This window comes from Lissotriton helveticus, chromosome 11 (genome assembly GCF_964261635.1).
Source record: "Lissotriton helveticus chromosome 11, aLisHel1.1, whole genome shotgun sequence".
Classification (NCBI taxonomy): Eukaryota; Metazoa; Chordata; class Amphibia; order Caudata; family Salamandridae; genus Lissotriton; species Lissotriton helveticus.
This window is the reverse complement of record NC_136072.1, coordinates 1,051,436,680-1,051,461,547: the sequence shown is the minus strand read 5'-3', so window position 1 is coordinate 1,051,461,547 and position 24,868 is coordinate 1,051,436,680. Positions and strand designations below refer to the sequence as shown.

Here is a 24,868-nt window from a genome sequence, read left to right as displayed (position 1 = left end):
GGTCCTGGTTTGTTTTTATATCCTGTATATCCCTTCCCCACCTAGCTTTACCTAGAGGTCCATTCTTTAGTATTAACTTTATCCCTTTTTTTTGAAATATGCCTTTAAGATCGGGGAAACAGCGCCTTGTGCACATACAAACTTCTAAGGGTGTTGTTTCAGGTCCCCTAGATGCATTTATTTCTAGAGCGACGGGAATTTTAGAAAAGGAAATTGAACAGGTAGAACACAGACTGTCCCTGGACTTAGTTACAGGGAAACGCTCCTCTATAGGCGCCCTGGCCCATGTAAAAAGCCCCATAACGAACGCAGCGTTCAACTGTATTACAACTTTAGAAACAGAAGCAATTGTACATGCAGACGGGGATGGGGTCAGAACACATACGGCTAATGTAACTGTGGACTCGAACACTGATTCTATCCTATCTAGCCTTGAAGTTGATAGTAATGACCCCGAGGACGACGTGAGTAGCACGGGCGGTTCTCCCCCACCAAAGGCCCCTATTTCAATCATTGCGCCAGCCCCGCAAACAGTCACTATTAAACAGACCTCTCGGAAAAGAAAACACGCCTCAAGCCCACAGAGTGTCAAGGAACAAAAACATCTTAAAATAGATCTTGCGAACAGCGTTAGTCATTCCCCCTCACAGATCACCCCCGAACTACCTGTAGTATACTGCCCCTCACTGGTTCACCCCGGGTCCTCTAATTCATGTCCTACATGCCTTAGCAGTGACGAGGTCCTGCTAGCCAAACTGGAAACTATGTTTCAATCTTTATTGCTCCCGGTCCTAGATTTAACAAGGATATTGTCCGCTAAAATTGATGTCCTGGAAGCGGCAGCTAACATTAATATGGACCTTCTGAATAAACTTACATCTTCTAGTTCTAGGATGGGGGGTCCCAATATCGGAGGGAGGGCAAACCAAAAAGGTGGGACAGACACTATACCAACCGTAGGGTTACCAAATAATCATATCAACAAGAAGTCAAACCCGGGGGCAAAGCCTGCAGCTTCGACATCGCTTGCTACAAGTAGAGCTAGCGGTCAAGCAATGTCGAAAGCCAACCACCTTCTGGTACCCAACAACGCGCCGGTAAAACAACATATAGCGAATGGTCAGTTACAACAAACCAATAACATCACAGCGCCAACCCCTTTATTAGGTAAAAAGAAGAAAACCCCCGACCCTAACAGACATTATAGGCCAGTTAACAAGAAAACACCACACCCTCCGAGAGCTAATTTGCCCCCAGAAGCGGCCCAATACACCATCGTCCTAACCGGGGTAACACCGCTAAGAGAGGGCACAAAAGAGTCACATGAGGAACTACGGAACAAGGTCACCTTTTGGCTAAATAAACATCGCCCACTCCCACCATCCTCTCCCACCGAAATCCTCTACGTAAGGAGAGTTGATTGGGTAGGAAAGGGGGATAAAGATCTAGAAGGGGATTGTATTCTGATCTCCTTTAGAGACCCATGGGTGGTGGAAAAAATCCAGAGGAAAGTTAGATTTGCCCGTGTAGGTGACATTCAGACCCTAAATTTAGATTATTTCTACCCTCACTCACGGCATAATTATCCAATGGATTCCAATCATTGGAACCTTCGTGGGGGGAGGCCACGAGAGTACCTAATCCCTCACCGCCCGTATTACCCCCCACTCTCTAACCATTTCGAGGCACTTTCAGACTTGGAATGGGTTGACTGACTACATACACCGCCATTGTCACCAACCGTAGCTAGAGGGAACGGGGAAGTAATGCCCATTACACCTAGCCCCACCCTGGATATCTTAAGAGAGCGGGAGTCTTCGCCTCATAATAGATTTAGATCACAGGGGGAACAAATGGGGGAGAAGATCCCCGCTCCTATCGAAGAAGAAACCAGGCTAGAAAGGGATATTCCATCGAGTCCCCTTCCCACCCCGACAGTTAGTGATGTCCCAGAGGTCCGGGACATGTTAACTTCTCGTATGGTGTCCTGGAATGTAGCTGGAGTCAAGACACGTCTGGTATCCGAGGACTGGCTGGAGTTCATAGGCAACTATCAGGTCGTCCTCCTGCAAGAAACATGGGCTACTGCCCCGTTTTTTAGGGTTGGCTTCCTAAACTTTTTTAAACCTGCTATTAAAGGTCCTAAAGGACGGGCGTCAGGGGGGTTATCAATATGGGTTAAACAGGCCTGGTCATATTCCGTCTCTGAAATTTCAGTGGACAATCCAGACATACTGGCCATACGGTTGAGTAAAGCAGGGGGGCAGGATATGCTGATTATCAATATGTACTCTAGAGGTCTTCCAGGTGGCCGTGGTCCCAAGCTGATAGGGGCTTTAGATACTTTACTTTCGGGTTGGAACAAAGGGTCTTTTATAATGTTAGCAGGAGACATTAATTGTACCTTTGAGCCACTGTATCAGCCTGAGGATAACTGGGGGTCCGCAGAAGATGTGACCTGGAAAATTCCGGATCTCTCAAATAAAAATCTAGCCAAAGCAACGGAGGCCGCCTTGAATTGGTCCGCTTTTTGCCTCTCTTGGGGTTTAAGGGCGGTAAATGGTCGCACCAAATCGGACCAAGGAGCCAATTTCACCTTTGATAATGGCGTTAGAAAGAGTCGTATCGACTATATTTTCCTAAATCTGGAACATTGGTGTCTAATCCTTGATTTGGAAATTGTTACGCGTCCTGAAAGTGACCACAACCCACTGTCCCTAACAATTAAAATGCAGGACTTATTAAGCCCAGCGGAACTTGTTCCAAGGGGCCAGGGGGCCGTAACCATTTCTAATGACCGGAGGAGACTGAAATGGACATCTATAACCAATGATGTATTATTACAGGCTAAATTAGAAAAGGTGGTGTTGAACGCACTTAACAACCTGAGGTCCCTTGATGGTGACATGGGTAACACTCATTTAGATATGACTATGGACATACATGATAAATGCTTCGTAGAGCTCAACACTCTCCTCTCTAAACCTTGTAAGCCAAACGCTGTGATCCAACCTGCTCCTAGAGCCAAGTGGTATAATAGAGAGTGTAGAGAGGCCCACGGCCATTTAATTAAGACAGTCAAATCTAGAGATTTGAGTGCAGTAAAGGCGGCCAGGCAAAGGTATAAAAGAGTCCAATGGGAAGCGAAGAGAGAATGGGAGGATGATTTCTGGGCGGACCTCTTGGCCGCCAGTAAATCAAACAACCAGACCAAATTCTGGGACATCATTAGATGTGGAAAGGATGGTGACTTCCGCATACCATCTAATCATGTACCCCCCGAAGTTTGGATAAATCACTACTCCACTCAATTTTGCCAAGATGTGGCTGATCCAACGGACTCATTTAACCCGCAACAAACCATTTTCTCTAGCAATCTGATTATGACCTTTTCCGAAAGGGAAACTGAGATTGCATTAGGGTTAACGAAGCGGGGGAAGGCCCCAGGACTGGATGAAATTCCAGCAGACCTTTTTAAGGCAAATACAGGCCTTTGGGTACCCTACTTAACCCGCATTGCAAATGCTATAGCCAGAGGTGCACGCATCCCACAGACTTGGAAGGGGGCGGAGATTCTCCCAATACATAAAAAGGGTGATAAATCTAACCCAGGGAACTACCGCCCGATCAGCTTAATTGATTGTTTCCAGAAGGTATTTGCTCGCATTCTCCTGGCAAGGGTACATGGGTGGATGGAATCGGAGGGAATACTGTCTCCACTACAGGCGGGATTCAGATATGGCATAAGTACTATTGACCAGGTTTTACGGCTTTGCATGATTTTCTGGAAAGTCGTCTTACTTGGTGGGGGCACCATCTATGCCGCTTTCATAGATTTGAAATCGGCTTTTGATCTAGTGCCGAGGGGGAAACTATGGCAGGTATTGAGGGACCTTGGTATGCCGGGGGACTTGGTCGAAATGATCATCAGACTACACCAAGACAATTTTGCGAGGGTGAGATGGGGGGCCAAGGGGCAAACCACAGACGCATTTCCGGTTTCACGAGGAGTGCGCCAGGGGTGTGTTCTTGCCCCTACCCTTTTCCTACTCTATATAGACCAGGTTGTCAAATTTTTTAAGTTGATCAACACCGATGCACCATCCCTGGCGGGAACGAAATTCCCAATGTTGATTTTCGCCGATGATACCCTCCTCTTGTCTAAGACCAGGGGAGGGTTACAGCAGGCCTTAAATCATTTTGAGGAATTTTGTAATAAAAATGGTCTCCAAATCAATGTGGGGAAAACCAAGTTCATGGTTTTTTCCAGGAAAAAACCTATACGTAGTAGTGTTCAACTAAACGGGGCCAACCTGGAACAAGTCGACAAAATGACGTACTTGGGGGTCACCTTGGATTCTCGCCTGTCTTGGGACCCACAAATAGAGACCCAACAATTAAAACTCGCCCAAATGACTGGCTGCCTTTTGCGCGAGCAAAAGAAAACCATCACAAAAAGGGTAGCCCCTGCCCTCCAAATTTATGATATCAAAATCAACACAGCTACACTTTACGGGGCAGAGCTCTGGGGCCACAAGGACCTCACTAGTCTATATAGAATACAGTGTAGGTTCCTACGTAATCTGGTGGGGCTGCCCCAATCAACCCCACTGATCCCACTCTGTCACGACATGGGCTGTCCACCAATAACCGACACGGCCAGATTTAGAGTAGTGTCACTGTGGAGGCGCCTATGGACATCCGAGGATTTGGAGTTTTTCGCAAAGGAGCTAGCCGAGGTGAAAGCTATGGGGGGCTCGGAGCGCATTCCTTGGCTTCGCTCAGTGAAAATTAGCCTGTGTGAAATGGGGCTTAGTCATTTATGGGTTTCCCCAGGTATTAACAACTTTCCATCAAAAAAGGAATTTAAGTGTTTATTTTGGGCCTCAACCCGTATGTCCCTGGTCCAAGCTTCCAGTTTGGTGAACTTGACGGGTCGTTTTCTAAGTTTTAAACAGGACTCTGCCCGTGAAACATACTGGGACCTTATCACCAGACCAATGGACAAAAAGCTTTATCATCAATTTCGGGTGGGGTCCCTACCCCTGAATTCCTTTACCACATCCTGGGATAAATCCTTTTCTAACCTATGTACATTTTGTCCAGGTTGTAGGGAAACTGAGGGTCATTTTTTGTTTGCTTGTCCCCAATATCGTGTACCCCGTTCAAAATGGTTAAAACCCATCTTTAAACATCTGTCCTGTAGGAAAGCCTCGGAAGCTATATGGGCCCTAAAAACAAACACTTCCAACTTGATTGTGATATGTCTTGCCAAGTTTTTAGGGTGGGCTTGGGCAATAAGAGCTAGAAGGATCGCAACTGTCCCCCGTCTATAATATATCATGTGTAAATTGTTTTCCCAATGTATTAGTTGTTTTTATCTTGCTGATGAATTCTTAATAATGTCTGGTTTTTCGAAAACATAGTTTAATAATGTCTTAACCGAGGGATATCTTGCTCTATTTTAACATATTCTTTTTAATATATAGATACACCCCGTTCTTAATGATTTTGTAAAACTGTGGAGATTTTCATGAATTGTATTTGTTATCGTGTTTAACTTTGTCTTTTATGATTTTATTATCGAAATAAAGACATTAAAATCTGAAAATCTGGAATGGAAATGTTTAGCATTCGGTCAAGTGTGGACTAGAGTAGGGAGGCAGGCAAGGTACATTCAGACGAGTGACGTGTGGAAAGGGCGGAAACCTAGTTGTGCAGTCAGAGGGTGAATTAATGGACTGAAGGTGTGCAGTGAGGCACTGGCCTGAGCTAATGTGTCTTCTTGTGAATCAGTAAAGCTGGACCAATAGGAGAAGGGAGGGTACAGCCTACTGTTTGAAGAGCAAGGGCCTCTTTGGGGCTGAGGGAGGGAATTGGGTGGAATAGTCTGTGAGATGATTAACGGGTGGAACTGAGTTTGCAGAATGAAACATGTCCAGTACTGTGAAGATAATGAGCAAAGAGGGGTTGAATGTATGTCTAGAGTACAGTGAGGTGGGGAGTCAATTAATAAATCTGGAGATGGTGAAAAGATGGGTGGAAGGTTTGTAGAAAACAACGGATGAAACAAACCACTGGACAGAATTAAGATCAACAAAAGAACAGCAGACAGAATGCAAGATGGTAGTAGTATGAAAAATTGAGATCCTCATTGGATGATAGAACGGAAAGTTGGGATTTTAAAGACTGGGAATTGGTTAGAGGGAGCATAAAGTTAAAAGAAGCGGCAGTGTGCATGGCATGGGAGCCATAGAGGAGGGAATGCGAGTCATATGGCAAAATGATATCCGGTGGAAAGTCAACTGATAAAGTCTGCACATTGTCATAGCATTGATTTGAGATTGGTGTTTGTTAGTTTATTGAAAATGGTTTAAAAGATATGGAGATCAATGTTTATAGACTATACCATAATTTTTCCTTGACTGAAAATAATCATCTGTAACTTGTGCTTCTGTTTTTGATGTCCTAAGTCTAAATTGTATGATTCCTTTAAAAGTCGAAGATTTCACAAAATAACTTTTCCCAGCCTGCAGTATCACTAGAAACGGAAATGGGGTTAGATTTTACGTTAATAGAGTTTCAGCTGTAGTAGTTATGTGCGAAAACGTTTTTTTGGGCTGGACGAGTGGGCCCTTTTTTGTTATATTTTGTTGGATTTTTATTGAGCTTTTTGTGTGGATAAACCCTGCTAGTAAACTATTTTTTAAGAGTTATTTTCTTTTTATCTTTACAGGTGACAGTTTAATACCATGCTGCTTTGGAGCAAGGGTGCTGGTTGAAACATTTTTGTCAATCTGGCCATTGAGATAGTTTTAGCTGTAAAAAAACAACAAAAAACATTATAGGTATGTATGCACAGAGGGGCTTTCATTCAGCCCTTAATCAGTGCATCAGAGCCATTAGCTCTCCATTGTAAAGGATGGCATTTTGCTTTTTCGCCTCTTTACATTCCCCAATTTCTGCTTTTGTTTAGTATTTTTGTAGGCTTTACCTACCAAACAGGGCACCTGTCTGGTTGCTAAACACCTATTCTAGGCGTAACAATACCGCCCAGTTGGATTAGAGCCTCTTATTGCTTACCATTGGTTGGCTTTATTGTCACACACATTTGCTTGCTTCTTATTTTATGGCTTGCCTTACCCTTACCGTCTTCTTGAGCGTAGCTCGGTTGGCTTGTATAGTTTCACTGCTCACATTTAAGGAACTACTTTTTCTTTCAGCACTCCAAGAAAGTGCATATTTTTTCTAGCCCTCTACCTCATGTGCTGATCCCACAAACAGATGCCCCTGTATGAACGAAATGGTTACTTACTGGTAGGAGCAGTAGCGGCTGGCAGACAATGAGGGTGGAGAGGCAAGGGTAGGGTGGGGGTGGCGGAGTGCAGGACAAAATGAAATAGGGGAAAAAAACATGTACCTCTTTCTCCATAAGCGTTTATCCTCTGCTTCTCTGGGAGTCCTTGAACCTGGAAGCACCCAGGCTTCCCATAGCCAATCACAATGCTGCAGTGCTGCGATTGCTGTGGATCAGATGGGGACTGGGGGCCTTTGCATGTACCCCACCAGGCTGTGTAATGCAGCCTGGTGAGGAACATACAAAGTGCGAATTACTGTTTGGATGTGCCAAGACAGCCTCCTAAACATTCATGCACACTCAAGTGTGCAAACCGCTCCTCCCCCGTGCCTCCAGCCCAGCGCTGCCCCACCCTAACCCAGCCCATAACCAGAGAAAAATAAAACGACAGTAACTACGTTACTATAGTTTTATTTTCCCTGCTCAAAGAGCAGTGGGCGACGCTCCTCAGCCTTAGCGGAGGAACAGCCCCTGGGTAGGAGGAGCTTTGCAACTTGAAAAATGTTCTGGATTCACATGCTGTGCATTATTCCACCATCAAGTGGTTGGGTCTGGAAAAGTCTCCTTCCCTTTGTTTCCATGGGCGAACATTTGGGTTTAAACCCTTCCCTGTGTAGCATAAGATGTATGACCCGGAAACCACTTGATGGAGTCACCATTTTCAGATTCCTTTTTCCACCGTTGAGTCAGGAAGCCTAAGGGAAAGCTCCGGAGTGGAGTTAGAAGAAATTGCAGGTAGAATACATTTTTTCCCTCTGAAAATCGGCGTTGAGGGAAGAGGATTGACAGCGACTGATAGGAATAAGTGATCAGCAAGAATACGCAGAAAAACACTGAGGAACACTAGGATAAGCTGATCAACTGGTTGGAGAATGAGAAAGGGGCATGGACCATACCCCTTTTAGATTCAGTCCCAAATACGTGCAGAAAGACACACACAAGGTCTGTAACCTCTGCCTCCCCAAAGTCGACAGCGCATAGGACTGCACGTGCGCAGAGTTCCTCCCCAAAAGTATCGGGACAAGGCAAAAGCAGAGGTGGGCACATCACATAATGAAATCACCACAGAGAAAGCAGGAGTCCCTAAAAGATCTGGGCTTGTCAAGCGACGATGAAGACACCAGGGAAACAGAGGTGGCCCAAGGGGAAGAGCTGGAGATTGTCTGAAGACAAACTGGCAACCGCAGGAAAGTGGCAAGAGAGGAATACATAGTACAGGCAGCCAATCAGAGCAGAGAAACTGTTGAGTTGAAGTCATCAGATTAGAAGAAACGGGCAACAACGCCAAAATGATCGATGCCAGAGGGCAGGGTAAAGCTCGAGGAGCCACATGGGTCCAAGACAAAGGACCCCGATGGAAGCAAAACCTCGAAACCTGCACCGACCTCGAGGGAGGGTCTAAGGCATGGGAGGGAGTCGGCAAAAGCCAGCTCAATGGCATCCGTGAAATTCAGCTCAACACGCTACGCAAAGACGGGTCGACATCGAAGAGCTACTTAGCATCAATGCCAACAAGCATTGGAAATGCAATAGGTCTCGCAGCATTAGAGTTAGTGCTTTTAGAATTGTTTATGGGTTTTTTTGTAAATCTTTAGCATTTTTGTTTCCTGTAGCCAATGCTAAAGAATTAAAAAAAAAAGCCATAAACATTTCTAAAAGCTCTAACTCAAATGCTCCGAGACCTATTGCACTGTGTGAGGGTGAGGGGTTGAGGGTGAGGGTGAGTGAGGGTGAGGGTGAGTGAGGGTGAGTGAGGGTGAGGGTGAGTGAGGGTGAGGGTGAGTGAGGGTGAGGGTGGGTGAGGGTGAGTGAGGGTGAGGTATTGAGGGTGAGTGAGGGTAGAGGGTGAGTGAGGGTGAGTGAGGGTGAGGGTGAGTGAGGGTGAGGGTGAGTGAGGGTGAGTGAGGGATTGAGGGTGAGTGAGGGTGAGTGAGGGTGAGGGTGGGTGAGGGTGGGTGAGGGTGAGTGAGGGTGAGGTATTGAGGGTGAGTGGGGGTAGAGGGTGAGTGAGGGTGAGGGTGAGTGAGGGTGAGGGTGAGTGAGGGTGAGGGTGAGTGAGGGTGGGTGAGGGTGAGTGAGGGTAGAGGGTGAGTGAGGGTGAGAGTGAGTGAGGGTGAGGGTGAGTGAGGGTGAGGGTGAGGGTGGGTGAGGGTGGGTGAGGGTGAGTGAGGGATTGAGGGTGAGTGAGGGTAGAGGGTGAGAGAGGGTGAGGGTGAGTGAGCTATTGAGGGTGAGTGAGGGTAGAGGGTGAGAGAGGGTGAGGGTGAGTGAGTGTGAGGTGATCTTCTAGGTATGTATGTGCAAAGACTCAAAGACCTACGCATCATTTGTGCCTGCCATGCCAGTAATCTTGTAGTCCACACCTTGCCTTGCCTTCTGCCGCCACATTGCTTGTTGGAGTTCATGTTTTAATGAGGAATTGTTTCTAGTACAGTGTGGGTGAGTGGGGTGAACAACAAGCTAATTTTACAGCTACAGTTTCTGCACTAACATAGCTTTTCTGCTTTTGTAGTGCAACTCTCCAAAATAGCGAGTGCATCGCAAACTCAATTTTGCTGCAAAACTACAGTGCTGTAACAATTAACGTCTGTTCTTTGTTGTGAAAACACACTTCTGTGCTCCAGTCAGTATTTTTGTGTGTCAAATGACTCAATATCTTTCAGAAGTGAAAGGTGGGGGGGCTTCCGAACGTCATTTTAAAACTCAGTTTGGGCCGGGTCTACACTATACTAGTCTGCCAACTTGAACTCACGCTTCCAAACTCACTACATGTGGCGTCATACAAAGTAAATAACTGCATTTGGTCCTGTGGGGGGTAGGGGCAGTCTACAACAGCCTGCGTAACCTTTTTTTTCCAAATTAAATTCCACGTGACCACGCCCCGGCACACGCACCGCAAGAGTCATTTCCGCCAGAGTTCAGCACGACGTGGAGGCGGGCACTGTTCTTGGAGCAGCAGCAGTATTTAGCAGGCCTCTTATAAAGGCAGTGCCACCAGTAAAGTAAACCTGCGAGTAAAAATGAAAAACCAAACCATTCTACGCAATTGTATATTAGCGTTATTTTCTCCTCAAGCGAAAGGATCGGAGACACGACAGTCTAAGAGCATTTGTCGTGTGCTAGTGCACTGCAGTCCTGCTGGCCATTTAATTCCATGGAGCCAGGCGGCTGCATCGCTGTCGTGGGGCTCTGTGGACCAGCTCGCCCTTTTCGACCAGCTCGGCTGAGCTGACGGTGGTGCGGTTCTGTATGGGATGTCGGACATTGGAGCATTTTGTGCAGACTCGTCCCAGTCTGGAGCAGCCGCCTTCTCTTTTGTCAGTGTGCTCTGGCCTTTGCTGGTTGACTTATGACGGGTGGATTTGATAGCCTGGTGATGGCACATGCGTGTTGTTCGGGTTTACGTTCAGAGTTGTGTGTTGGCGGCTGCTGTTTGTACGAGGTAATTGCCATTGTGGTGCTCCGTTGGGGGTCACAGCATTCCTTTTGGTGGTGCGTGCTGGGGGGCGGGTGTTTGCTCTGCCATTTCGAGTGAAGTGATGCATTGATTGTCAGCATTGGGGCGCTTGAGCTCGGCGAGGCTCACGTGTACTGTGCCGCAATTGTATATTAGCGTTATTTTCTCCTCAAGCGAAAGGATCGGAGACACGGCAGGTAAAATAAACAACAAGAAATGCCAGTAACAGACGGAAAAACAGCGATGTAACTGTAAGCATCAGTGCGTTCAAAAGCAGAAAGATAAAAGCGCAGTTACAAATGGTCATATACGTATCTTCAAATACACACGCATACCTACACAATATTTTGTTCCGTCCAAAAAACAACATAAACGTGATATTGCAGAGGGGCTACTTTTATCAGACGCACTCGTATTACACAAAAATCGCGCTACGAGGTAACTTCGAGCGCTGTGAGGTAACCAGATGGGCGGGAGTAAAGACAACATGGAAAATGCGAGGGGTAGAGGGGTACTGGGGTAAAAACACAAACAGGAGGGTGCGGGAAGAAATTGAACGGGGACAACGGGCGGTGGGGGTCTGGAAAGGCAACACAAACTACCAAGGGGAGAGGGCCGTAGCAAAGTGAACACGGATAACGGGAAGGAGCAAAGAAAACGGGGACAGATAGCGCAACTGGAAAGTTACAATGCAAGCTGAGGCATGATGCAATTTAGCTGTGACCTGGAAGCATTTTAAAGGTCTTAAAAGTGCAAGCAGCAGCTCTAAAATACAAGACGGAGGGAAGAGAGGGGAGGGGGGAGGAGAAATGCGACACGGCGGGAAGGGGAGGGGGCGGAGCGGGTACAATAAACAAGACGGAGGGAAGAGAGGGGAGGGGGGAGGAGAAGTGCGACAGGGGAAATGCGAGACGGCGGGAAGGGGAGGGGGCGGAGCGGGTACAATAAACAAGACGGAGGGAAGAGAGGGGAGGGGGGAGGAGAAGTGCGACAGGGGAAATGCGAGACGGCGGGAAGGGGAGGGGGCGGAGCGGGTAAACAAAGACGGACGTGCACGCGCTTTTAAGCTCAATGCGCATGCGCATTGAGCTTAAAAGTCACGGGCACTGCAAGGAATCGCCACGATTCCTTGCAGTGTGGATAAAGAGCGGATAAGTCCCAATACTCTCGCCTTGCTCGATGCGCATGCGCATCGACAGGCGAGACCTAAAAACTGCCGAAGCACCGAGACATCCGACCTCTAGATCAAAAATGTCTTCCACACTGACGTTGAAACAAAGAGATGAAGCAGAGCTCAATGAACAAAGAAAATAGAAAATCTCTTAGGCAGAGAGGGGAAAAAAAGCACCTGGAAGCAAAACTCGAGGCCTTAATTAAAAAGAAGAGGGAATTCGACATGTCCCTGCAGGGCTACAGAATTCCGCCCAGGGAAGGGGGGGCTGGGGAGAAGAAACTTTAAGGAGATTTTTCCGGTCCCAACCACTAGATGGTACAAAAAATGCACAGATTGTGAAACCAGATTAAGATGCAAAACTCAGTCTTGCCATCTCCATGTGTGCTGCTCTCGTATGTTTTTTTTCCTGCGCTTTGTCCCTCACATGTTTCTCCCCCACTCTCGGGGTTGCTCTGTTCCTTGTGTGCTGATTTGCCACTCCTCCCCACATTCAGCTTTATTTTAATGTTAGCCCTCCTTCCTGTTCCCCTCCCCCACCAACCATTTAAAACAAATTCGGCACCTTTTTGGAGGGTCCGGCATCTGTCATTTGTTTTCCGTGTGCTTTGCTACATCAAAAGTGCCTTTGCATACTTAGCATTTCTTTTTTTTTTCTTTACTGAGCTATGTGTATGGGGTGGCTACCATCTTAGACCGGTCAATAAAAAATAAAAAAAAAGTGGTGCCTGCATCATTCTCAAGGAGCACGCAACAGCGTCACTTTTTAACTTTTTTTTGCTGTTGCTGTGCAGCTTCAGAAAAAGCATTTTGCTTTTTGGCCATTGGTAATAAGCATTGGCAAAACCATTAGGTACAAAATACAACATGCTGGGTATGTCAATGCTCGTCGATTCTTGCAGTTCTTCATTTTCCATTTCTCTTTTTGCATACATGCATTTGAATTTTTTTTTTTTACTTTTCATTAATTTTAATGTCTATAGCATGTTTGTTAAAAAAACGAAACAAAATAAAAAAAAACAACACTTTTAGGCTTGCCAAAGCCAGACCAGTGGTTGTCATACTTAATAACAAGTGCAGAGAGGCAGGTCTAGAGCAACGGGTGCTGACTAAGGGGTACTCTTAGTACTTTAGTACAGTGTCATAAATCAATTTACCTGTTTAATAATAATACTCAGTACATGACTCCGAGTGATTCTGATGATCAGGCAATGCATTCAACTAATGTGCAATTTTAGCAGGACAGAGCAACAGGAACCGGTAAAGTAACAGTACATCAATGTGCCGTTACACATTTTTAATTACAGCAGAGTAATGCATTGATGAATAAGCAGATTTAGCACAGCATGCATCAGAGTACAGTGTAATAGGAATGCAGCAACATGCACTTAATAATCTGCAACTTCTCTGCAAAGCATTAGGCCCATGTGCAGATTACCAGCAATGTTTGGCTGCAGTCAGGCAGGGATCAATACATCAGAATGCTGAAGTGCCAGTAAGCAAAATAAACAGCAATACAAACATGCATGGTGCAAAGTTTAACAAAAGAGAAATAAAAAACACATGTGCTGCATAAAATCTGAATAGAATGTTAGTTAAAGTTAATTATTATTGCTGCATTCAGCCTGCAAACAGACTGATTGTCAGGAAAGGGAGAGGGCAAGGTGACTGGCTATTGACCCAAACAGACAAAAGCGTACACCCTTTCAAGGGGATGCTGTGGGGAGGAACCCTACAGTAGAAGGTTGCAAAGATCGCCAAAAGGGGGAAGTGATGACGTGCCTGGGCATCCGTAAGCATTGTTTGTGTGACAAATGAGATGAATGCAATTAAATAACTTATTTTTTATTATAAACCTTTAATTAATAACAAATCACAAGCCTCAAGTTATCATTTATTTTTTATTGTTTTTGAAATGGAACCATTGTACATTGTACAAACCATACCTACTAATGGAATAAATAAGTGAACCAAAAAAAACATACTGCTGTACAACACACAAAAACTGTAAGGTGGAAAACGCTTAAGTTTAGCAAAAAACAAAATTCAATACACCTTCAACAGGTCAATAGATATTATAATAAACATTCCAAATCATGACAATGTCCGTGTAATATTACCACCATAAACAAAAAAGGTATACTGCCTTGTTGATTTTTTTTGTTGCAAGTGCCAGCACTTTTTGGAATGTTTTATCAACTACTTTTCCCCAAGCGTACAAATTCCAAGGAATAGTTCTACTATAAAATGATTGGCTGAGTAAATCCATTATTCAGAAGGCCTACACCTGTTTTCGGCAACTTCACTATTTTGTTTACTTGTACTTCTTTACTTTATCTGAGAGTAATATGAACTACAACATTCATCAAGTAGCAAGGAAGCACTGGTTTAAGTTTGCAAGATCATGAAACATTATTTGCATAAGTGTCAGCCTGCTTTCAGCAATTCTCCAATTGCTCCAGATTCACATCGGCAGCTGTTCCATGCAAACATTAGCTCCCATGCAGGTTTGAGTTTGATAACATCCACTGGCCTACTCTACTGCAATCAGGCACTTCAAAAATAAGACTAATAACAGTCTTAACAATAATTCTGGATTTCCTCTTGTTAGGTTATGTTAATAACCTCATAGCCCCCTCTCGTAAAGTCTGGCACTAACTGGTTTAAAGATCTCAAACCTATTATGCTACGTTACCATAGGTGTGTTGAAAAAGTAGATGTGATTAAAAAATAATTTAAATAAAGATCATAAAAGAAGTCTTGCTTCAATGCTTTCTAGAAAAAACTTCCTCCTTATTGAGCTTGTGTGGCTTTCCAGAAAAAAACACACAATACATACAATGGCTCCAGGGCCTTCGAAAAGTAACATAGAAGCTATTTCAGGTAAACCTGTTAGTGTCAGTAATGACTTTTACATATATTGAAAAAATTGGTTTTGAGGTATTTTAACGATACTACAGTATTAACTCTTCTCTTTAAAGTACAGGCATCCACTTCTATAAAAAGAGTCTATTCACACCTTTGCAAAACATGTGGAAATATCAACCTAAAAGTGTTCAGAAGTGTCCATATACAGTGGTCAGTAGAAAGTTCTACCTATCAAAAGTGGCATCTAAACAGTGCGTAATATACAGCTTCATTGTTCACAACCTCTACAGTTTGCTTAATGTACAAAACAGGCATCACAAATGAAACTTCAAATGTGTGTATGGGACAAATTTAAAAGTCTTGATATCCAGATGTGTTTTAACACATGGTCACAATTCCATCACATAATTCAAATATCGCCTTGCTCTCTTCTGCTGAACATTTTTCACACTCAGTCGATGGGGTAATGTGCTATGATTGCGTATTGACCTATTCCTACACAAAGCGTACAGAAAATAAAAGACACACTGGGGGTTTCAGCTTCAGTTTTTGAAATTGGGAGCATTGTGACAACCAGAAGGAATATTCAACAAGATATTTCTGAATGAGAAACTATTATTTTGCAAAGGCAAAATAAACGGTAATAAGGAAATTTAGTGCAGCCATGCACACTTAACCTGGCCAGTGCCTCTATAAGTAGATCTTGAATGCTTCACCCAAGAAAAGATGAGCGAGAACATGTTTTACAAACATGCCTGCTGCCTCTTTTCTTTTTGTAGAGTAAATTGATTGGACACCGCTGAAATTGGTTAGGAAGATAGAGCCAATAGGCCTAAACTGGTCTTTGAAGGTCAAAAGGAGGTCAAGATATCCAACATGATCACTAACTATATGGCCATACAATGTATGTAAATATATGAGATTAACATATATCTAAGTAGGTAATGCTCAAAACGTAACCTGTTTTGAATCACCGCAAAGAAGGACACTGCTACTCTTAGCATGTTACCAAACAGTCTTGATTCCCTGCAGCCAATTGCAGCTATGGTACGTAGCAAGCAACATATGGCATCCCTGTATATAAATAAATATAATTTTACCTTCAAATTATTTTAAAATTTAAAAAGACAAAGTAACATGATTAAAAGAGCATACTCAAGATGTAGGCAATGCTGTATTCAATGTTACAAAGAAGGTCACTTGAATTGTTTTTGTCTACATCAGTTACTCGTCATTACCAAAGCCCCTAACAATGCTAAAGTGCCCCATAAATCCACTGGGTCCTAAACATGCACGCAAAGACAGTTTACGTTGATGCAGGGAGTTGCCCACTTTACTTAAAACGTAACTGTTGTTGTTCAAGCTTTGTCTGCATAGAATCGAGGATGAGCAACCAGGAGTGTTTACGTTTTGCAGGAAAATCTTGATTGTAAAATAATTTTTATGAGGTGCTGCATGGGAGTGTATGTGAAGCAAAACTATGTCGTCCCTCTAATTATAAAATGATTACAAAAATGTAAAACCCCCACAAAAGAGGCATGTGTTGAAATTGATCAAGATAAAAGAACGGCCCGCAGACTAATAAAAGGTGTGCTAGTGCATTATGTAGACACAAAAAAACCTAGTATTTTTTTCTAGGCTGTTGTGAAGAGAAGAATGTTTCTATGATAAAAATTATATGCCAAAGGAAAAACAGTTGAACTCAAATGTATAAAAGACAAAACTACTGTTACTATTAGCTTGACAGGAAAGCAACTCACTTTGTATGGCACCTTCCTCAACTTCAGACAGTATTACAAATGGCTGAAAATGGGTTTGTTCTAGATTAATATTTTCCTTCTACAGCCATTAGAATTACAATTTTATTACACCTGCTTAGTCAACAGCTTGAATTTACATACACACATGGTACTATTACTCTTCATGAACAGTAATTTTCAAATCAATCATTACATACAAAAACAAATATTCAGAGGGAGTGAAAATTGTAATTGATGTGAGAACTCAATACAAAAACAGGTATTTAAGTATCCAATTGATAATCTGCAGATGAGCATATTTGCTTCAGCTGCTTTGCGATCTATGTTCACACGATAGACATTACTACACCTGACATGTACGAATATCTAAAAACATTGGGGCAGTTTATTACTTTTGATATGAGCAAAGCTCCAAACTCAATTATGTGAGACTTCAGTTTCACCTTCTGAACATTTTCACTAATCATGACCAAATTCTTCAAACCTCCAGCCAAAAAAATAACAGACTTCACCACATGAAGAATTATGACATTTCAGAGAGGCGAGCTGACTTTGTCAACATTATTGGCCATTCTAAAATTGGCTTCAGCAAAAAAGTTGCTTCATAACCTTATATTGGGAGTCAATGTTTTACTGGGATAAGAATCCTAGAGTAAAGTTTTTTACGGTTGATTTACTGTCTGTCTGCAGGGTAGTAAAGGCTCTCAAACCCAAAGCAGCTAGTTGTTTTGATATAACTATGTACAGGTAGTTAAAGTAAGCAATTATTTTTACTGATACAATAATGTTGTAATAGTGGAAAACTTAGCACATGGAGCAAAAGCCATTTTCACCCTTGGAGAATTGATCAATTTGGAATCTAGTACAAAAAAAGAACATTCTAGAACTATCCCATATATTTCAATATATATATATATATATATATATATATATATATATATATATATATATTTATTTATTGTACAATTTTTTTTCAACAATTGTAACAACTGTGACATATGAATTTTCAAAAACAAGACCCATTTATGCTCGACGGAGAAGCAAGATTAACAACATTAGTCACATACTTCAATTTCTTATAACATACAAATGACCAGTCTCTCTACAGTGAAAGTGGCGAATATGAAAATCGCAACTAAATCAACATTATTTTTGATCATTATACTTCAAACAACATTCAAAATGTACACCAGACACAGGAAAAAGGAGATTGTATCAAGCCTTTGTCTTATTAGACAAGGAAACTCAACTGTGTTAGTAATTCATTTGAAATGGGATATACCAACATGCACCGAGGCAGCAATCCCATGTGTCCTATGATTTTTCACTTAAATAAAATACAAAAGGATTAAAAACATTTTAACACTGAGCCAGAACTGAAGATTTTCCTGGGGTTGTGTCCTGGTGTGTGTTCCTGTAAAAGCATCATCTTCTCAGTAAACGCCCCATTAAAGTTTTGACAAAAATAACATCTGTTTGGGGAATGCTTTTACTCTTGACAAGTGCAATGTAGTGAAGAAATATCGAACAAATATTTATACTAAAAATAAGCAAACTTTCTCAAAGTGTGAAAATGGCTCGTTTGGCTCCTGCTATTGCTACATATAAGAATTCTTGAGTAGAGCGGTGCATCATACTACTTTCCTTTATACACACATGGGCAGTTTGCAAAGATGATAGTTACAAAACAACTGGAAAATGTTAGCACTGATTTCATAACACAAGGCACACAAATAAAAACAAAACAGACTGTGTATCTCAAAACAATGAAAATTCACATGTAAGCCAATAACTGACCTGTACCATCTTTAAATATCTTACACTGTTAAATATAGAAAATAAAAAAATGCAGCAGCAACATGAAGGTAAAACTGAGTTTAGAAACAGTGCGCAGACCCTCCTGAGTTGAATACTCCAACCATTTTTAAAGACTGTAACTTAAAAGTTCTGAAAGTTTATTTCACAGGAACTGTTCTCAGTGTCTTAGAAGTCACATCTTTCAAGATTCTCTTGGATGTTTGCTTGGTATTTCCACTAGTTTAGGAGTTCCGTCCTCATCCAGGACGAGGTTTCAGTAAGGTTGTTCTATAATGAAGCCCATTGAGGTACCTTACATTTAAAAAGTGATCAGAAAACTTAAAATCAGCAAGTCTAGTTATCCTCCACGTTCTGTTGGGAAGCATCTGCTTTCATCTTTTTGGAAGGGGGAACACCTTCTGAATCCTTGATGAAAGGAGAAAAACAGTTAGTTTTACTTTAAAACTACTTTCACACATGATGCATTCTAGTGCAAGGAGATGTTTAGCCAACCAGAACCCTGCATACATCGTAACACCAACAATGGATATCTGCGCCTTTTCTCCCTTCTGAATTTCCTCAAGTGGACAATGCAACTTCCTCACCAAGAGCCTTAGTGATATTGGCTAGGACACCGTAGCGCATGATGATGACCTAGCAGACCCTGTAGACATCTTCATACTGTACACTGACTACTGGCTTAGGCTCACATCCTGCTCAAGGTGCTCCATTTAGTGTAGCAAACTCACTACCAGCATCCCCATGCCATCCCATAAATGGAGTTTGGTAGTGAGCCAAACAGCTTCCGTTTCTAACATCCAGATGGGAATTTAGATCCCTAGGCAATCACATTCTCTGTCCGCTGGGGCTAAAGTATTGGGTCTTAAAGGCTTACATCGTTCTGTATCATCTTATGGATAGAAATGTTGTGCTCTAGGCCTTCTGTGCCTATATCAAGCAAGCATAGGTGGCGTTCATGTGCATAAATATGCAAACTGCATTTGTGAAGGCGTCTGTTTCCATGTGTTGCCACATCAATGCTAGTATGTGTATAAATTTTCATGCATGTGTCGCACAATTAAACTTTACAAAAACATGTATTCAATGCACACATGAGATGACAAATGGGGTATGTGATAATTCAGTTGAGTTTTGAGATGTAAAATAGTCACTCAACATTGCAATGTATGTACTACATTATAGGCAGAATGATACATCAAGCAGCCAAGAGGATCAAGTGAGAGAACAACTTCACTGGGTGGAGCAAAGCATTCTACATACTTTAATTAATCTGCATTTTTTTTAAGCAATAACATTGAGGCAGTTAATTATGAAGTCCCATAAACTGGGTAATGTGACCATCTGTTATTTTCAACACTTAGAAACAGAATAATTGAAGTATTAGGCACTATTTTTAAAGTCATAATATTATAAAGCTCGGTCCACAGGCACAAGACTCACTAAAACTAAAATCTCATGAACCCCAGATTGAAGGAAATAAATCATAAATATTTTCCAGTTGAAGATATCCTCTTGCTCTTTTAATAAACATTTCAAGTCCGAATGCAAGTACAGAGTATCAACTGAAACAAACTAACCATCTGATTTTAGCTCATGAAACATTTATGGGTATTTTGGAAAATAGAATCCCCGAGCCTGGCTAAAATGGTAATCCAAATATTCGACTAACTGTGAGCAGGGCTTTCTGACTCCCACCGCTACAATTACAGTGAAAAAATCTTTACCTGAGAGTTTTTTGATACCTCTGTGGATAAATTCTTGTCTCCAGTGGATGCGTTTTCTGTCTTTTCCGAACTGTTCATTGAACTTTCCACCGATGACTGTGAATTCTGCCCAGAAGTATCTGAAAATACATTTGAATGCGTTTTATCAGGTCATCAAGCACCATGGGTTTAGCCTCTGCACAGTAGGAAAATTTTGCAAAATCTGTGATTTCTTATGGCTTTTTTCTGAGACACATTGAAAACTGTATATAAAATTAACCAACTCCTAAAAGCTCTCTTCATTAAGGCTCTGTGCAAAGTATTTTTAGTAAGTATCGGCTCCTCAGACTCTTCTGAAGAGCTGTGGGGGAGCTCTTAGTGTGTTGAGGACCCATTCCTCCTTCGAACCTCTTATTATGCACATGTCCACCGAACCCTGGTATGGGCTGGTGAAGAGGAGTTTGGACAGTCTCATTCTAGTTGCCCTAAACGCTTATTGAATGCATTTGAAGCCTTTTCTGAATTTGGGTTTGCTTGGAAGATCTCGAAGGATCCTGCACATTCCATAAGCAGGGTCCCACTTTCGTGAGCATGCTTGCCCACCTTGAGTTCTTCATATGCACATAATGGAAGCACAGCTTTTGTTGGCATCCAGAAAGCCGTATTGGCAAAGTGTCTGGTTTGCCTGAAACACAAAGCCGGCACAATGTGGTGCTGTCATTCATGTACCCCAAACTATGAGCCAAAAATGTAGCTGCATCATAATGGAGTCAATTAAACAGTGTATAAATGTGTGATATGCCGTAGATTGGCAGCATGATGCTCATTAGCTTGCCAACACTGTAGCCTGATGCTAAAAAGGCTGGGGTGGGTGGTGGTGGATGCTGGTCGAGAAAATTGAGATATTTCCCTACAAACAACCGGTGACTCCGGAAAGTGCAGAAAGATACTTTGCCACTAGGGAAAGAGGTAACTTTGGAAAGTAGGTAAGGTCAAGATGAGGTAGGCACATGTACAGCTTTCTGTTTTTTCTCTAGAAATTACACTGTAAATTCCTTTATGCACACGCATCTGGAAAGAAAGTGGTTTCTGCTCAGGTACAATAGAACTTGAGCTAAAGTTCACTTCTTCAGATTACTTCTTCAGTTTAATAACTGACGAAAAAGTAAAAGATTTACAAAAAATATGCATCTATTTTAGCCGAATTGTTTGGCAGACCAAATAAAATCATTGACATACACCTTGTTTTTCAATTCTAGTATATTACCAAGCAGACAAGGGCGAGCAGAGTTTATAAATGTTTCTACAATTTAGCTGTAGTCAGTATTGCAGATTTTTGAGAACAAGGGCATTGGTGCCAGTTTGAAAAACAAATTCTGATAAACACTTGCAAAGCCAATGAATGGGACCTCTAGGCTTTGCCTATGCCCTTTAGTAATGCTGTATACCAATTGCAATAAGCTGTGTCCTGCAGTCAAAAGCGTATAATAAATAAATAAGATGCAATAACCGGACCAGTACTGTCATTTTGTAGATCCACGCATGCGTCACTATAAATGCGAGTCTCCGAAATCATGTAAATATATACATAAATATATAAATACAATATGAACTGGACCAAGAGGATGGGGGCGGGTGCAATGGGGAGCAGGAGAGGGTGGGAAGCAACATGTAGTGGATGAGGAAAAGCAGCACACCGGGGGAAGAAGCAACATTAGGGAAGTGGGGAAAAGCACACAACGGAGAAAGCAACATGGAGCACCGTGGGATTTCGAAAGGGGAAGAGGCATACAACAGAGCTTGCGGCTTGAGGTCAGATTTAAAGACCTCCGGGAGAAGTCTCATGCTAAGGACACCTTTTGCCTCAAATCAGCTGAGTGAGTGCAACAGACGGCAATTCCGCCAGCACCATGAAAGTCTTTATGTCCCGAACTCATGCTCTCACGCAATATGCGGAATGCAGGAGATAAAATAAAAAACATCCCTCAAAGTCAGCTTTTAAGCTATACCTTTCAAAATAAATCCCTGTTGCTTGATTTAAAAGACAAGCTAGGAGGGGTGGGGAGAAACAGTGCAGGGTGGGGTATCTGAGAGGTGAAGCAGCACAAGTGGGAGAGAGCTAGCAAAAACATGCACTCATGGCGTTCTGAATGATAAAGAAAAAAACAGTTCTCTAAATATGTGCAGTGGAAGGTTTCAAAACATCCAATCATAAGGGTTGTAAAGAAGTTATGCTCCAGGGCAAGGAAAACACACAAAAAAGATGACTCATTAAAAAATATGCAAGCAAATGAGTGACAATAAAGCAAGCAATGGTAAGTAATGGGTAGGCTGAAAGCCCACTGTAAACACACAACAAATCTTTTGCAACCAGACAACTAGTACTGTTTGGTAGTGTCGACCTACGAGAATGAGTAGTTCCCAAAAAGTGAGCAGTGGAAGGTTAAAATCCAGCCAGTCAGAGAGATGGCAAAGAGGTTATGCTCCACGGGAGGGGCTAACTAAAAATAAGGAAGCTGGGATAAGTAAAGCTATTAACTAGGCAAACCAATAAGAGTGGCAATAAGGCCAACCAATGGAAAGCAATAGGCGTGTTGTATGCTCTCTAGGCCCTTAGAAATAAAACTGTGGTGGGCTTACCACCAGTGTGGTATATGCTCCAATACAAGCAAATGTACTGCAGACTAGTATCGTTTTGAATACACCAGACCAACGCTTAAAAAAATTATACAAGGGAACATTTCTTTTCAGTTTACATTAAAAAGAACATTTAAAAGACAAATATCTCATCTGCTGCTGACTGAAAAGACTTTGGAGTAGCTGCATTGCGAATTTAGGGTTACCGCACTTCAATAAAGCTATTTAAAACTGTAAGTAACATTAAGAATTTTGTGGATGGCTGTGAATACTATGTAGCAGGCCAAGTAGGTAGTAAATGTACACAAAGAGCAAAAGGTAATGAATATTTAGTGTGCTTTGTTTCTGTGGTAATGTATTTAGGTTGCTATGAGTGATGTACAATGTAAATAACATTTACAATACTGCATATATGTTCTATGTACATGGAATGCACGTTTTTAAATACATTTTTAATGCCAACAATGGGTTTTGTGTATTTGTGCTGTACAACGTACATAATGCTTAGAGTGCCATGGATTTAGGCCCAGATCTCTGTAGTGGGGTGAATGTATGACACTGTTCTGCATTCTGTCCATCAACTGTTATTTTTGAAAGTTCAGTTAACATGTATAACTGCAGCATTTAGAATGCCATGCAAGTCCCTTCGAACAGCATGATCAATTGGAGCGTGGCTGCAGCTGTTACTCTTGGATATGCTGCACAATGTAACACAATGAATGCCATGTCTACGTTCCTTGTACAAGGCCAGCAATATCCCCCAAAAAATTAGAATTATTACATTTGTTTCACATTTGATGCACGTTGTGAATACCATTTAGAATGCTGATTATGTGTTGCACAACGTATCGCAAACTAATAAGCACTTTAGACATATGTTTGTTGTACATACATGTGCAGCATAATGTCATATATATATATATATATATATATATATATATATATATATATATATATATATATCTCCGTTGGTTGCCCAGCTATTGAACCATCCAACACATTTCTAATCGACTTTCAGAAGCACTGCAGTCCGCAACAAGCTTGGTAATACAGAAGTAGAAGCACACATTAGCATACATTTATATACAATTGATATAGGTAGTCACATGGATGCAGACATAAGTAGTTGGCAGGTATGGCCCATTGACCACCTGAAGAGGCGCGGTATTGCCTTACCTTCAGAGTCGTTTAGCTCGCTGACATTTATCCGAGCGTCCTCAGACTTCCCATCCGCGCCGTCAGCGATAGAGGAGTTAAGGTCCGGTGCTGGGCTGGAGTTACTGCTGTTCTCTTGTTTTGTGGGGGAAGCGTCCGCTATGGAGCTCTGGTTGCTGTTGTCATCTGGAGGAAGATGCATACATGTGTCAACACCACACCTAGACCTTCGGGGGTCTTCATGCTCACACAATGAAATCAAGCCTGGTCATTTGTTTTCATACCAGCCAAACTACTACGAAGCGATCATGTTACTATCTTCGAGGGTCTACAAATGCTTCCCATATAGGTCAGAAATGACTGCAAACATGGATCTTTACACTTCGGTCACTGCCGCTAGGTAAACGCTTGCGCTCATCCTGTAGTCAACCCTGTCCTAACACCGCCCCCTCCTGTTCACAATGCAATGACATGCATCAAGAGCAACCAAAATTGATCTCACCCATCCTCTTGTGTAGCTCTTCCTCATCTGGGCGCATCTGCCTGTTTGGAGCGCTTGCTTAGTTTGTCACTGTCAATGCATACGGACGCCCTATCAAGTCTGCTGAGATCATCCTTATGCAGCCCTCCCAGAATGATATGACTTTCACAACTGTCCGGAGATTCCGATCGTTCCTGCACAAGCAGTGTTCAGTCAGCCACATACTCTGTGGATTTATCATCAGTTCTTTTAAGTTTCATGAGTCCTTCCTCAGCTATGGACGTATGTATACTATCTTCCACCCAGCCCTGCACCCATAGCTCTTTCTGTTTCATTCATTGTATTGCTATTCCCCTTTTGGCCAATACTACATCTAATGTCGCACATGTAAACCTAATTTTACCCCTTTTCGTCTGAAGGTTGATGCCCAGGCTTTGCTTAGGTCTCTTTGCTGGGCTTAC

At 42.5% G+C, this 24,868-nt stretch overlaps 1 protein-coding gene across 1 annotated transcript in view; it reads right to left on the bottom strand.

Moving 5' to 3' along the window:
* Positions 1–13,872: 13,872 nt before the first annotated feature.
* Positions 13,873–24,868, bottom strand: part of BCL7A (BAF chromatin remodeling complex subunit BCL7A) — a 107,185-nt gene continuing 96,189 nt past the window's right edge. Inside the window, exons 4-6 of the mRNA XM_078667547.1 lie at positions 23,948–24,112; positions 20,156–20,274; positions 13,873–18,836 (exon numbers count right to left, since the gene is read on the bottom strand). Coding sequence (XP_078523673.1) covers positions 18,765–18,836; positions 20,156–20,274; positions 23,948–24,112 — 356 coding nt within the window. The 3' untranslated portion in view covers positions 13,873–18,764. The remainder of the gene's footprint in view (positions 18,837–20,155; positions 20,275–23,947; positions 24,113–24,868) is intronic.